At 39.9% G+C, this 15,959-nt stretch overlaps 1 protein-coding gene across 1 annotated transcript in view; it reads right to left on the bottom strand.

Annotated features, from left to right (window-relative positions):
• FGGY (FGGY carbohydrate kinase domain containing) overlaps positions 1–15,428 on the bottom strand; it is a 127,907-nt gene extending 112,479 nt beyond the window's left edge. Inside the window, exons 1-4 of the mRNA XM_009982806.2 lie at positions 15,228–15,428; positions 13,410–13,521; positions 11,456–11,607; positions 2,463–2,551 (exon numbers count right to left, since the gene is read on the bottom strand). Coding sequence (XP_009981108.1) covers positions 2,463–2,551; positions 11,456–11,607; positions 13,410–13,521; positions 15,228–15,428 — 554 coding nt within the window. The remainder of the gene's footprint in view (positions 1–2,462; positions 2,552–11,455; positions 11,608–13,409; positions 13,522–15,227) is intronic.
• Positions 15,429–15,959: the final 531 nt, after the last annotated feature.

The raw sequence follows: 15,959 nt of genomic DNA, 5'->3' as shown, positions 1-15,959 counted from the left end.
ATTTTGGTTGCATACAAAGGTTGTAGAGGAGGCTGAAAATTTTAATCTCAGGAATTCAGACTGTACTCCTGTACAGGTTAGCTGAGCACTAGAGAATATAATCATTAGTTCGTAAGATCTGTTTGCTCATTCACTGTTATCAGTAATATTTATTGCAACAGAAGTTCCCAGGAGGAATTAGGGTCCCACAGTGCTGAGCACTAACAACACACTCAAGAAAACACCTACCTTCCCCAAAGACCTCTCAGAAATTATAACCACTGACAGGTACACGCAGCAAGCAGATGGATAAATACTACGTTGGAATAGCAAGCACCAGGCCTGGTGTACCTCTACCAAGAGTTTTCTGAAAACCATGGCAGGTAGGAATTTTCAGGAACAAGTAAAAGGAAGATGATAAAAAGCTTTACTGTACTAAGCATGCTGTCATCTTTGTTTCCACCCAGATTCCCCACTACCATCAGTTGTTAGCAGCAACCCATTACTTCTGCAATTTAGACGGCTGCACAGCTAGCGTAACTCCTGTACTTCAATACAGCCACCCATTTCCCAACAGCTAAAGAGTCAGTCATAGTAACAGTTGTTGTATTTTTAAATTTGCAGGAAGACATTGTTGGTTTTCTCCATTCACTCTCACAAGCTACACTAGGTTGGAGGTTAAGAGAGATGGAGAGAGAGAAGGATAGAGAGAGGGATTTCTTTTACACAGTACAGCTGCCACTATTAAACCAAGACAGGCAGAACATGCTATGGAGCAGGGAAGACCTGGGAAGAGCAGGAACTCTCTTCACCAATGCTGGAGATCCCTCTGCTCAAGCAAGATAAGAATTCTTTCAAATACATCACCATTCTCTCTGAAACTGCTTCCCTTTCTTTAAAAATAAATTCCAAATAATATTTGACTCCAAGCACACACAGACTATATTCTGATTTAGCTTATTCAGCCATTAGCACAAGGTGAACATTTCATGATTTGCTCACACATTTTATCCCATCTATTAATCACCACCTGGCCACAAAGCCAAATTCAAACAGTGTTTGGAACTGAGTTCTGAACAGGGTCCCCAGCCAAACAAGAAGGGTAGAATGAAGATACCCCTACCACGTTTAAGAGCAGATGAAAATGTTCCCCTGTCCTATTAAAGCAGATAAATTGCAAGAATCTGTAACCCAATAAAGTGACATTTATTTTCTGGGTCATCATATCTCCCAACTACCTCAAAAAGGTTCTCTTCAGGACAGGGAGCTACTTTTATCACACATGACTGTGCCTAAATGTGAGGAGCACTTGATCTGTTTCACCCTTACACAGTTTATGGGAACAAAGCAGTCACCTTTCTCCACCTAGTCCCCTGACCAAAGGGTGCTAGTTCTAAATTAGCGTCTTGAGTACTTCCACAAGATGGAGACCCTGCATGGCACATCCCACATGGAGCCTGGGATTTATCCTCCTGAAGTTAGAGTTGGGTCAGGTGGACAAGCCTCACCCCAATCTAAGCAGTGCTGTCTTCTGTTACATGATTCATAGTTACACATCACACAGCAGAATATAAAAGTCCAAAGGAAGGAAGATTTGAGATATGATCTTTCAATTATCATCTAGCCATTTCCTGCTCTATAATACAAGATATTTAACACTAGCTGTCAATCATGGAGACTAACTAGAGAGGAAGAGTGCACTCAAATGAAAAGAACCGTGTCTGATGCAAAGGTATCTTCAGTGTCGAGAGAGACTAAAACTATCCTGTGACCAGTTTTCATTTCAGACGAAAATTCTAGTCTAAAAACAAACAGATTTAGCTTCACAGACTGCAACGGAAATAACTGTGAACAGCACTGAGCTGGGCATGGAATTTAAGACTTTATTTTAAATAAACAATACTGTACCTCACTTTGCACAAGGACTAGTTTATCTGCAAATGCACTTCACTTGTACTGGTCAATTTAATCAAGATTTTAAAGGGGTTCTCTCAAAGGGTTTTGTTAAACTGCTTAGCAAGTATTCTAGGATGCTTTTGGGGAGCAATACAGCTGCTGTGTTTTACAGTGAAGCGACCATTTTAAACAAGATTTTACCAGATCCCTCCCACATGGCAAAGAAGTGTTTTCTTCCAATTCTCAGAAAAGTCAATAAATTTGTCAACAAAAACAGATTTCAAAGAATTATTAGAAGCATATTTCACAATAACTAGAGCAATCATATTTATGTTCCAAAATGGAGTACGAGACAAATTAACCGACAGTTGTAGCAACATATTGTATCTGTGAATTACACCGCTCCCAGGAACAACTGTGTTCAGGAATGCACAATGGAAGCAGGAGATAGGTTCAAGATGTTTTGGAGGAGGCTGAATTACAGACAGATGTATCTAACAGCATGTCTGGTCAAAACAAATTAAAGCAGAAACATACATAAGAAAATAGACGAAGACAACCAAATCGTGCCGTTACCATTAACATACCTTGCAGTGACACCTGTGGCTTTCCACGATAAGAAGTCCGGAAGATCAAAGAAGTAGCCTGCCTTCTCCCAGCATGATTCTTGCAAGTTCTAACAAAAAAATTGTTAGAAATGCAGACATTAGAGGCCAGGCATGATCTAGTCCTTATTTTAATGCAATTAAGAAACTTGACATTTACGTAAAAATGACAATTTTTCCAAACCACATATTCTGATCATCCATTCTGCTCTACTCACCTCACAGTGACATACTGCCTGAAGAACTGAGGCTGTCCCCCACCACAGACTGATCACAAGAAGAGTTTCCCAAGAGGTTTTGGGCAACCTGGTGTAGCGGAGAGTTTCCCTGCCCATGGCAGGGGGGTTGGAACTAGATGATCTTTGAGGTCCCTTCCAACCCAAACCATTCTATGATTCTATGATCCTATGATTCCCATCAAGGGTTCATGGAGGCACATGTTTCAGATCAGGAATATGATCAGCTCTCTGTTCCCTGTCAGCTCCTCAATGTCAGAGCAGTCTAAAAGTCAACAGACAACCTTCTCAAAATATATTTGCTTGAAGAATGCCCTACTTTCTAAAATTAACCATTTTAAATTTAATATTTTTAATTATAATTACGAGAAGAAAAGAAACAGCTCTGCTAGCACACGAAGGAGGCTTTTGAATCTGTTTCAAAATGACTGAAATACGATCGAAGCATGCAAGAACCTGTGAGCTTTCAGTGAAACTCTTTTCCACAGCTGGGACATTCGGGAGCTCTCAGCTGCCTGGATTAACCAGTAACAATCAGCTCTAAATCCACACTCCAACCCTACAGTTGCCATCGCAGCACACACGTGAACTCACACAAACAAACAAACAACAGAAGTTTATCTTTGCAAAACTTCCCTGAAATGCAGAACAACGCACGAAGCAGTATGAACGCTGACGCTTCCACTTGAAAACAGGATCAACGCTATTTCTTCAGCTGAGGGAATGACTGAAGACAGCTACAAGAAAACACTCCAGTTAAGAGTATGATACCTGCAAGCTCCTGATAGCCACGTGACATTTCCACACTCCCAAAAAAGCTCTTCTACCAAGATAGATCTTTTATAGAGTCTCCAACACTATACTCTCCAGAGAGCTAGTGGTCCAGGAAGCAAGAGGTCTTTTGGAAGAGGCCCATCCTATCACCTTGGCCAGGCTCTGTTCCTCATTTCTATCTTCAAAATTCAGTCTGATTTCAGCTTATGACAGCAATGAATATTCTTAAGATTACTTAAGAACACGAGAACAACCTCCGCACTTGCTACTGGTATCAGATGATGATGAATGGGAAGAAAGTTTCCCTAAGAGCAAATTTTATTCCAGGGTGACATAAAGAGTGAGCATCACTGTCCTGCAATACAACAATACCATCCAATGGCCACCTCTAGCCTCAGTACATTAAAATAACTGAAGACTATCAAAACCAAACTAAAGACAGTGCTGCTGAACACAAGGTTCACAAATCAGACTTCCACAGAAAGACAAGATTGTTTTAAAAACCTCCACCAGCTTTTTAAATAATTCAAACAGTGTGAAGTTTTCTCACTTAAGAGCAGCTGTTGTACTAGAAATGCAAATCCTAGCTGGGGTCTGTTGGGCATGGAGCAAAAATGGAGCTTTTCTGGAGCAAAAATTAACTACAAGCAGTACCAAGAATATACATGCTGAATTAAAATAAAAGATAAGTCAATTCTAAGAAATACTATTTGGCTCTATAACTTAATTCAGATACAATGTGATTTCAAACTAGTATCTTCCAAGTCCATAAAGTTACTGAAATGGAATACATGAATTCCAGAAACTAAGGTGCAACTGGGTAAGTATAAAAAAGTAAAATTTTGTTTAGTTTTGGATCATGGAAAGAATCTGTCGTCTTTGAGCTTGGTTCCTCAAAAGCTTCTAAAATTTACTGAGTTCCTATCGATTTTAAAAAAATAAATACTCTAATTGCAACTTCTTAACATAAAATGCACAATCCTTCCTTGGATGCCTGTTCCTAAACATCTGAGTCTAGCTTACCTCCCAAACTTCCTCACACCAAATTTAGCTTTGTATGGGAAAGCAAAGGTGCTCCACAGTTTATCACAAAGGTCACCTGGCCTGATTATTTTGGTAATATAAGCCATTATCTGTCAGTAACACATCTGACAGTCTTCAAGAAGAAACCGATTTAGTTTGGCTATTAGTGTTAATCAGAAAAGAAACTGCATTAAGAATAACTGTCCTCTTCAAACAACTCTGTTTCATCAAAGATACTCCTTGGATCCTTATTCTACTACTCCAAGAATTCCCCAAAGCCACATGTCAGTGACACTAAAATATGTTGTTTCATGAACATCCAAATGATTCATTCTTTGCCATCTTGATGCTTTGTCATCACTAATTAGTACAGACAAAAAAATCATAGCATGCCCTGATGCTTTTTCCAAACAAATTTAAAAGCCTCCATGTTTTCGACACTCACTGAAGTTAATTCTAATTTATTTTCACTCACAGTCAGGAATCTGTGACCACATTAAAAGGATTGTGGAAAAGATCCGGGAACGTTCCCAATGCTGTATTCATATCCTGCGACTCACCCTCCGAACTCATTTGTAAAGAAACTAATTCAATCCTTCTACTTGCCAGGGGTACTTATGGAGACCCCTTTATTCATCTCTCTCTCTGGTTGTTTTGGGTTTTTTTAACAACTATACCTCCAAACAATAATTTTTTGAGATCCTTACAGATGACCTCAAATATGTGGGGGCAGAGAGTGTAAGAATTACAAAATACAATGTCTAGAGCCGGACAGACCTTCACTGCAGTTTTTACCCGGCTCTGTTGATGCTCTTCACTGCTGTGGTGTTGGTTTGCCACAGCAGGGACACCCGTGTAGTCACGTTGCACTGACAAACACTTGCAGTAAAATAAATAAGTGAGCGTGCCATTTCTTTAGCCAAAGTCAACAAAATAGCACAACCTGCTCAGCAAAGCTGCAGAAAGGGTATCTGCAGCTACAGAAGTAAAGAGCTATTGCAAGAATGTTTTGCGAGGTAATTCTAAATAACAAAGAAATCTTAGGAAATAACAGCAAGAGGAGTGAATTTAATCGATTAATCTGAAAGACCTAGTAACCAGGGACTACTTTCCTTTTCAGTGAAGTTTACATTCAAGCTTATCTTATTGACTTCAGGAAGACTTTGTCAGAATTACCTTTTAGCTAGTTTCTAAATATTTGTGAAAAGATAATGATTCTTTATTTCAACCTCATCTACAGTTGACATTCTTAATTCAGCTTACCTCACTCAAAAGTCAAATGTGACTGTATCTGCAGAAACTAGCTTTTTTAAAAAAAATAATATATTTTTCTTTTACACTACAGATTTAACACTGGACTCTCTTTATCACCACACAGGGTCCACACAGGCAGAGAAATACCACGCTCCTCATAAGTGGACCACAGATGTGCACCTTTAAAAAGACTGCCCCAGAGGCTATACAGTAGCTGCATTCAGTTGACCATTTACTGCAAACAGCTGTCCCCAACATGCAAACTTCACTTGCAATGATGGTTTTTCACATGAACACTTACCTGCAGTCACCAACATCGAGACCACCCAATTAATTTCATGGAGACTAACCACGAGGTGCTAGAGGGTGCAAGGATTTGGCAGCGATCAGACTAAACTGAATGCAAGCCAATACAATTCAAATAAAACATCTCAAAAGACCTATCATGGCCTTCATAGTTTAGTTTCTTAAATCACAAGCAAAATGGAATAGAGATGAAGAGTTGGAAGAATGCTCTGAAGTCTCTAGTTAAATTGCTATTCTGTGTACGCTGAGAATCTAAGGAGATTAAGAAAGATCTTTAAAAGAAAGTATTACATGGAAAAGAAAGTAAAAAAGCAGCAGATGAGAGTAACTTGTGACTTGAAAAACTGCAACAAATAAATAAAAGTCAAGCGTACCAGGAAAGCCACAAGAGATAAGACCATCTACTTCTTGTATAATGACGTCAGCTCATTCCTCACAGGCAGTGAGGTCATCTTCAACTTCAATTCTAAAAACAAGATGATGATGGGAATGGAAAAGCCTAGTTAGGTCACCTTAGCCCTCTCCCCCTTCCCCACCCTCTTCATTACTTCCAATCAATTCAGAGTAAATTTGCGAAGTCATATTCTTTAGTAACACTTTCAGTTGCTTAGATGAAAATTCCAGTAATAGAAATTCTATTCCTTTCTTTGAGGGACAGCCTAATCACTCAACACTTAGCAATACTGCTGAACTGATCTATGTCAGACCCTTCCTCACAGCTGTCAAGTTTTCAGATTCTACAGGTAGTAGAGCCCAGGGCAAATAGTGAGATGGCAGCATCTGCTAACAGATCCACATCTGCTATCTTCCACAGTCAGGTTAGCATCATGTAAAGGGAGAGGGAGGCTTTAGTGACAACATACACACAATTAGCTACAGGTATAGAAACAGTCCAAAGGGTCATTTAGTATCAGTACCTTAAATAACTAACCTCAAAAAGTGCATCTAGTTAGTCTCCTAAGTCACTGGTCTCCTAAACGACTTTTAACAAATGTCGTTTACAGTCACAATTTATCTTGTATTAGCAAGACTGCAGTTTCACATGACTGACTCCATGAATATGGAACATGGAACACAGAAAAGTCAAGGGAATATCTGCAACATTTATCAGTTAGGTAATAAACTCAAAAAGAAACATTTATAGTTATGCCAGCCTAAATAAACGTTGAAGCTCAAGAAAACAATGTTCCAAAGAACTGAGGATCCACTGAAAGGAACGTATTTCATTAGGACTCATTTTAAGGTTCTTCCAGTTACATGCCGTTTACTGTTACAAATACACGAGGTCTGATTAAAAGAAAAGTATCCAACATTTTCCCAGTGAAACAAAAGTTAATTCTGCTAGTTACCTCAATGGGTCAACAGCCAACACTCACGTAGCAGGATGCACCCCCTGACCTGGAGTATGACTGACAAAGTGTATGGACATGGGGTTTGGTTTGGGTTGGGTTTAAAACATCTATGTGTGGTATGCGTTGCAGCCACGTCAACCTTTCTAATCAAAACCTTTCCAGAAACATGATGCCTACCAAAGGGACAAAGGCCCAAAGTAGCCTCTGGATACAGTTGGGTTTAGCCAGTTTTGATTAGGGCCAGTCACAGAAGAACGTGCCCAAACCATTGTTTGCCTTAAGTTTCTGGGATACTGTCAGGTATGTGACAACTAAAGGGAGGAATATTAAGAAAGGAATAAAGAAAGAAAGGAAAAAAACCATCGCTACAGTCCATAGCATGGAGATGTTGACTGGGAAATGATACAGTTCACTATCTCATACTTTTCAAGAACTAAAAGGCAAATGAAGGTTTAGGAGCTTATTTCAGAAAAAAAAAGATACCTGTACACAAAGTACAGTTAAACGTTGGAAGTCATTACCACAGGACACAGCAGGTGCAAAAAGTGCGTGCGGGTTCAGAGAAGATGAACTAAATTGACAGAGCAAAACGCTCACTACTAATCAGACAAATATGGAGTCAAATGGGTTTCTGGTCTGACCCAATATGGTTACTGCATCAAGCAGTGGCTGCACCACTTCCAGTCAGATGGCTGGAAATAGTTCTGGAAATACTGGAAGTGTTTTCAGAAAAAACTTGAACCAACTGTACATATTTGCAGAGGTTGGCAGAAAATTCTGGGAGAGCATTATACAATACAGCAATAGACTTTTGGGATGCTTTGAGAAGAGTCCTAGTTTAAAGCAGCTCCTGAGACTACACTGCTAACTGGAGCATGCAGTAGCTTGGTAGGAAAGGTTGGTTCCCATATGATACAGAAAACACCAGCAGAGATGAGGATTTAAATAAGACAAACAAACTACTCAGATCCATGATACTTTGGGGAAACCTTGCTGGTAGCATATCTGATGACATTTAGCAGTCAGGAAAGCTGGAGCGACCAAAGGCCAGGATCACAGCCAGGCACACAGTGTGGGCAGACACGATGTAAACTTCCCCAGGCAGTTCTGCCAACACACCTCAGCCCTCACATCCAGAGCTCACAACGATCCCCTTTTGGCCCTCTCCTCAGCAACACCGAGGGCCACATTTTACAAAGAGTCTCATTTTATGCTCATGAAGTTCCCACCCAGCCAACTGACTCAACATGTGGCCGACACAAACCAGGTACAGTGCAGTTATTTTCTGAATACCAGTTGTCACAATTAAATAGGAGCACAATGGGAATTCCAGTTTCAACTCTGCCAAGCTTTCAGATATTCTCATTTAAAAAGGCTAAAATAAAAAAAAAATGTTTCTTTCTACCTGTTAACCTTGCAAAAACCCCAAGGGATGTGAAAACCAAACTTCCTTTTTGCCAGCATGTGCATTATCACTCGCTTAAGAAATAATCCTGCAATCTAAATAGAGTATTTTTTCCTTGTGGTGTATCAGTTAGATCAAAATCTAAGTCTATTGCATTTCTGGGAACTGTGCAGCATTAGCAGGATGGAAATACACTAAACACAGAAAAGAAAGATGATACAGCTCAAAAAACATGAAGGACACATTAAGTACCATTTTATAAGTAGTTTTTCTGACCATGCCTGTAATACCTGTGTCACAGTTTATTCATCTATAACACATTAATAACAAAGAATCTGAGGAGACTCAAGTAATTTATTATTTGTAGACCACTTGAAGACACTCAACTGAACAACAACATATGTGCAAACTGGTGGTTTAGCTCTCATTTGGAGAACCTGACAGCCAAAGTTATTGTAAAATATGCCTTCCTCGTCAAAAAGTGAGAATGCTTGCATTACAGAAGGCTGAATTTCAGCAGTCAGAGGCTAACAAGAACTTTTGCTGCTGGCCCTAAAAGTCATGTAATTCTCCAGGGAGATCTTACAGCAGCCTTCCTTCCAGTACATAAAGGGAGCCTACATGAAAGCTGAGCACGTAGTGATAGGACAAGGGGCAATGGCTTTAAACGGAAAGAAGGGAGATTTAGGTTAGATCTAAGGAAGAAACTTTTTACAATGAGGGTGGTGAGGCACTGGAACAGGTTGCCCAGAGAAGTTGAAGATGCCCCATCCCTGGAAGTGTTCAAGGCTAGGTTGGATGAGGCTTTGGGCAACCTGGTGTAGTGGAAGGTGTCCCTGCCTGTGACAGGGGGGTTGGAACTAGAAGATCTGTAAGATCTCTTCCAACCCAAACCATACTATGGTTCCATGATTACTGTGATCGGCACTGAAAACAAACCATCACTCTTCATACAATTCCTTTCACCCTTCTACGTTGCACCAAGTATAGAAGCAATAAGCAAAGACTCCATCACACGGCTCTCTGAGGCCAAAAAGTTTTAACACTACATGCCCGCATCTCGACTGATTACAACCAACTCTGTAATAAATGTTATTGCTCCTTCTCAAGAGCTAGCTGAGGTGTTACTGCTAAGCAGTTTAACAGGATGTCTTTGCTCGTCCACTCAGGATGCAGGAACTGTCCTGTGAGCAGCTCAGCAAGCAGACACCGAGGTAAAAAACCCCTTCTCTTAAGGATAATAATCTCTTTAGCTGGTACGTCAGGAGCTGAAAGGGGTCATATGAACAAGCCCTGTTCTGTAACAGCTTTCTGCCAGGCAACCTCTGCTACTGGGCAAGCTGAATTCTATTTCTTACCCATTTGCTTGTGCAGGGAACAAGTCCTGCAACACCTGCTCTCCCCTTTATACTCCAGCAATTATGTCAGAGGGCTTTGAGGCCATCGCACAGACTTACATCTCTGAGTGATCACATTCAGAGACCCAGAGTCTGTGTTTTCATGATCAGCCAGGTACTGGTATTCCAGATCTTGCAATATAAAAATGTTTTAAAAGCAATGGATTCATTTAAGGCTTGTACAGCTTCACTTTTTATTATTTATAAAATGACTGACATATGATACTCACAGCTGAAGAAGGAAAGAACTAGTAGATGGATATTCATATTTCAGTATAGCATCTACAAACATTCATTATCCTCTATTATGATTAATCTGCCAATACCTGCTTCTACCAGTTAATTTCTTTGACTTTCCCCAATCTGCACCCTGTTACTGTATGATGTTTCATGTTTGTAAGGATAGGAGATTTTGGCTGCTTGAAACTGGAAGCAAGTAGTTTCCATTTGGGCTTTGTTAAAATGATAGCAAGCATCATTGAGACCAAAGGTAAAAGCCAGATTGGAGGCAGTTATAAAAATTCAAGTGGCAAGGGTTTCTCCTTTTATCTGACAGTTATTATTAAAAGACGGTATGTCATCTTGCGACACACAAAATTTAAACACAAGAGACAGACGTAGAGTTCCACATTATGAACAGAGCACCTTCCATCTACAGATGGCCTACCTCCTACAGATGGGACAGAACCAAACTGAAGCTCTAACTGAACAGTTTCTCAGACATCACTCAACACCTCACTGCTGGATGCAACACCTCAAAGGCAGTACCTCTGGCCAGGATACCCGATGCTGAGATGGTGCTGTTTCCAAATCGCTATAAATCCATCCCAAAAGTAGCACCTACACCCCAGCAAGTACGTCCAGCTCCAGTACTTGGAGCAGGAAATATGCTTCCATAACTAAATCCTAGGATACTTTGAGGGCTCATTTCATTACCTGCAACTAAATTTGTATGTATAATTAACCTTAAAATCACATAAGAAAGGCATATGAAATGTTTCAGTCAGGAAACACTAAATTTCAATAAAATCAAAGATACTTCTAAATAATTGAGAAGAAAAAAAGAACCTCAAAACATTTTCATCACAAATTAAGGCTGGCCTTGCTTTGCACACCTTTGGGTTCAACACTAAGGCCGAAGACTTTTGTTTTAGAAATTTCATCCTCAGAAATTAACAAAGGGTATTAATCATTAGCAAAAATGCAGCACAGTCTTAGCTGTACTCACTTCCTTTATCCACAGCAGTTTAGGTGGCTGCATTTCCACAGACATCACTCCCCCGACATAGCTCAAAACCTTGTGTTGCGTTGCATTGATGCGCTCAACTTGACTGACTGCACGATGGTCCATCCACATAATAATATTCCTACAGTTTTGTCCTTGGGAGGAGGAAAAAAAAAAAAAAAAAATATTATTTTAGGTCTGGTTTGACCCCACCTCAGTACTGCAAGTTACTAGACTCTAACCTGCTTCACACTTTTCTACATAGGAAACTCAAATTCTACTTGCTTTAACAATCCAGGGTAGATATCTAAAGATAAAATTCTAGCACTCTGAGCTTTCACTTCTACATAGGAAATTCAAATTCCATTTGCTTTAATAATCTGTATTAGAGATCTAAAGATAAATTTCTAGCCCAATTTTAAGAAACGCTGTGCACTTGAGAACACTGACTGAAACCAATCAGCCTTGTGAGCACACAAGCACTTTGGAACAGCATGCTCTTGTAGAATATATTTCATTCAAAGAACCCAAACTTCTCGACAAAATACACATATTTAGTTAAAAATATAAAGAAGCACTGTGGTGACTAAGAACTAAAAATGTGTCAAAATCTGAGCAATTACATTATAAATTGAAATTCACTCAGCTAGTCAGCTAGCTAGATAGTCACAGGGATTCTCCTTCCTATTCTATTGTTTTAAGAAGAACTACTCTAATTCCTTTCAGGAATACAGTTTAAGGGGGGTAATTTGCTGAAATGCTTTTATTTTGGATGTGGAAGGAGAAAGCCTTTGGTAAGTCTGCATAACACATGAGAACAAGAAGCAAAGAACATTTGATGACAATGAACCTACAGAGGACCTGCTAGGCAGGCGGAACAGCAATCCAGGTGACACTTTGGGTTCCTCTCTTGCTAAGTACACTGCAAACCAAGGTTCGTGACAAGCCACTCGTGGACACTTAATCTTGAACACATAATCCAAGACAAGGCAGGAGTATGAGGCACACCAGTATTTCTAATGTGGATTCAACCACAACTTAGAACTGAGAGTGCCTGAAACCACACGGTTGTGTGCCCACAGCAGTGTGACAGTATTCAGTGCCTTCTTGTCCTTTTGTTTAACACCACCACTGCATAAACTCAAAGTTCTGGGGGATATCAGAGAATAAAAAATGAGAACTGAGTTTGACTCAACAGACCAAAATAGCCCCAGACATCACTAGGCATTGAAAATATTGTAAGAGACTCTCAAAACGAAAAATAAATAATCTCATCTAAATTTAGAAAAGGACATTTTGGGGGCAAAGCTGGTTTTTTGAGAAGGATAGGAGGAGATGACATATATATTTGAGAATAGAAAGGAAACAGAATTACGATTATGATTCTGTAACTACTGGCACATACCTAATCTTATCAGGATTCACTGAAAAAAAGTGCATCATAGACTTTTCTTGAGTTTTCTGAATCATCTACTCAAAAACGAATAAAAAAAGTAAAACTCTTAGAAGAAGACCACAGGCTGTTTCTGAAGTTTAGCACTCTCCTAGACAAAGACAGAGCACCAGTGTAATAAAATACACAAGCTGAACCTCTTGCCAGCAGCTCCATGACACAGTGAGCAGTTAAGACTATACTCACACTAACATTTTTAGCATTCCTTTAGCCAGTGTGGATGGACACTTATACACACTATTTCCCTAAGAAGCACTCTCTTTGAGTCAAGATGAATGAATTCGGTCTTAGGATACCAAATAGTTAGACAAATGGTAAGTAATTTAATTTTGCAGGAGAATTAAAACAGTAAAACCAGAAAATAATCCTCTTGTAAGAAAGTTTTTCTATCATCTATATCTCCCAAGAGCCAATCCCATAATCTGGCATGTGGACGAAATTGTAAATTCACTCACATCAGTAGCAAAACACACAGTGACACCAATTTTTGTGCTGGAGCCCTACCTTCACAGTTGACTGCCAAAGGCTGGAACTGTTTATCCACAACAACAAGGGAACATGTAGCATCAAAACCAACCCCTCGAATCCGGCTAGGATCTACTCCGCAAACAACTTTCTGCAAATATATAAAACACACACGAATACAAATATATCCATACATATGCCAGGACCATGTGAAATAATGAGTACAGAAAACGAGTTACAAGTCAGAAATGCAAGCTCAAACTCAGAAATTTCTGAGATTCAGTATTCTTTAACACCTCTAATCAAAAATACGCTGAATTACCAAAAATTATTTGGTTTTCAAAACTGAATTCAAAGGTCCATGAAAGGTTCTTTAATAACTTTTTAATCTTACTAGCCACAGTCCTGGCTAAAAGCAGGAGCACAACAATATCGGGAAATAAAGGTAGCAGAAAACTAGCAATGTCAATTTTCTGTCTTTTCTAAAAGCTGGGAGTTTAGCTGCATGTAAAACATGGACACAGGGTCAGGGCCCAGTGTTTCCATCAGTTACTTCACTCAGTTCCCACCTGTGGAAGTAACAACCTTCAAGAATTACTTTGGTAGTATTATGCCACAGCTTTTTGTCTTGCAATAGTGAAGGGTCCCAAAAATGAAGTTGGTCAAAACCATAGAAGTGACAATACTTCTGCAATGTACACCTTTTGAAAAGGTCTGCTACCAAGAGTTTGGACAGTATATTTTTTGGAAGATTTTCCTGAAAAAATCACCACCTGAAGAGGTCTGAACTTCATGGCTTCCAGCAGCACCGGAACAAAATACCACTGACACCCACATGGCTTAAGTGCCAAGTGAGGTTGCAAGACATCTAAAATGTAAGTCAGTAATATATTGCCACTTCTCAGCAATAATAAAAGTATCATTATTTTAATTAGTACTGTAACGAAAGACTTTCACTAGACTTGCTGCAGTGCCAGTTTCTTACTGACTCTGGAGAGCTATAGCTTCAGAGACCATGATTTATTGCTTACGTACAAGAGAATGTATTTAAAGAGGTCCAGAGCAAGAACAAAGCAATACATACAAAGAAAAATCAAGTAAGCACAATAAAAGACTTGCTCTGCCTTAACAACGAGCTGTTCTTCCCTATCACTCCCTTCTTTTCCTTCCTTCCTTCCCCCTCACCTTATCTCCTTCATCTCAGGGCGTTTTTGCAGAGCCAAGCTCATTAATGTTTGAAAAGGCTGATCAATAACAAGAGAATGGGCGAGCTGTCCATCTGCAAATTACCAAGCACATCATGAATATTTTAAAAGCCAACCTTAGAACATGGAGCAGGCTGAGGTTTTATTACGAAGAATGAAATGGTGTACACGTGCCCTGCCAAGCAAGGTCACTAATTCACTTCCACCACCAGCATGTACCAGCAGATCCTTGGATCAGAGGGTACAAATTTTCCCTTACAGTAAGGTTTGCTGGTTCTATGCTTGGTAAGATCCACAAATGCATATAATTTATTCTGGACTTACGATACTGGACAGGCATCTTAATGGGGATCACAGGTGACAGACATCACGTCAGGCACCATCCACAACCCAGATTACAACCTCTCTACAATAAACTCCTTTGACCCCAGTGCAGCACAATGCATTGCCAGGTTCTCAGCAGCCTCGACTCCTTGAAGAACTGTCTCGTGACTAGGACACAGACCAGCAAAACCAAACCCACTGAGGGCAGTGGTTAAACCCTCCCGCTGAGCTAACAGCACAAAGGAAGGCCTTTAAGTACCTTAAACTTTCGGAAGTTGAAGAGCAACCTGCAACACACATCTCCTTCATTTTGTTTTTCTTTGCATACCTTTGTGACTGAGCAACAAGCAGCCCATATGTCTGCAGAGGATTGCTCGTAGTGGTCTGGTTGGGGCTCCCAAATGTGGATTGGCTGATCTGCATGTGCCACTACTGTCCCAAACTCGTCTACCAAGGCTGCACGAACACTTGCTGACCCAACATCAATTCCAACATAGTATTTTATTGGAGTCTGCTTCTTACTGTGCATTTTTAATAAATCCTGTTGGGGGAAAATTAAAAAAAAAGGGGTTAAAACCAGATAAAATGACTGATGGTGGAAAGCAAAGCTGTGCTGAACAGGACAGGAGAGATGCTGTGCAAGCACTTTGCTTGATAACTCCTTTCTGCAGCAAGTCTTTACTTGGCAGTTTTAAATTAATTAGAGTTTTCAAGTCTCTAGTTACATTTTTTTTCTGCAAGTGTTTGTACATAAGTTGCACGGCACAGAAGATCCTGGAAAGCAAATTGTAAATTTGCATGTAAGAATATGCATGCTAAGATAAAGTCCATGCATTCACCCAATCAAGGAACTGAGCTATGGCCATACAGCATCATGTCTACAAAAAGGGAAAAGGGGGAAGGAGATAGGAAGGGAAGGAAAGGGTACGGTTCCAAACTCAGCAACAATCAGGAGCCGGTACTTTACACCAGAAAGGAATTTTCAATCCAGAGACTTTGGGGTTTCCCTGGATTCTAGCAGATGAAGAAGATGCTGATGCCTGGTAAGCTGGATTCAGCT

The sequence above is a fragment of the Tauraco erythrolophus genome, chromosome 10 (genome assembly GCF_009769465.1).
Source record: "Tauraco erythrolophus isolate bTauEry1 chromosome 10, bTauEry1.pri, whole genome shotgun sequence".
Classification (NCBI taxonomy): Eukaryota; Metazoa; Chordata; class Aves; order Musophagiformes; family Musophagidae; genus Tauraco; species Tauraco erythrolophus.
Note: the sequence above shows the minus strand (reverse complement) of the source record. Positions and strands in the feature narration are given on the sequence as shown.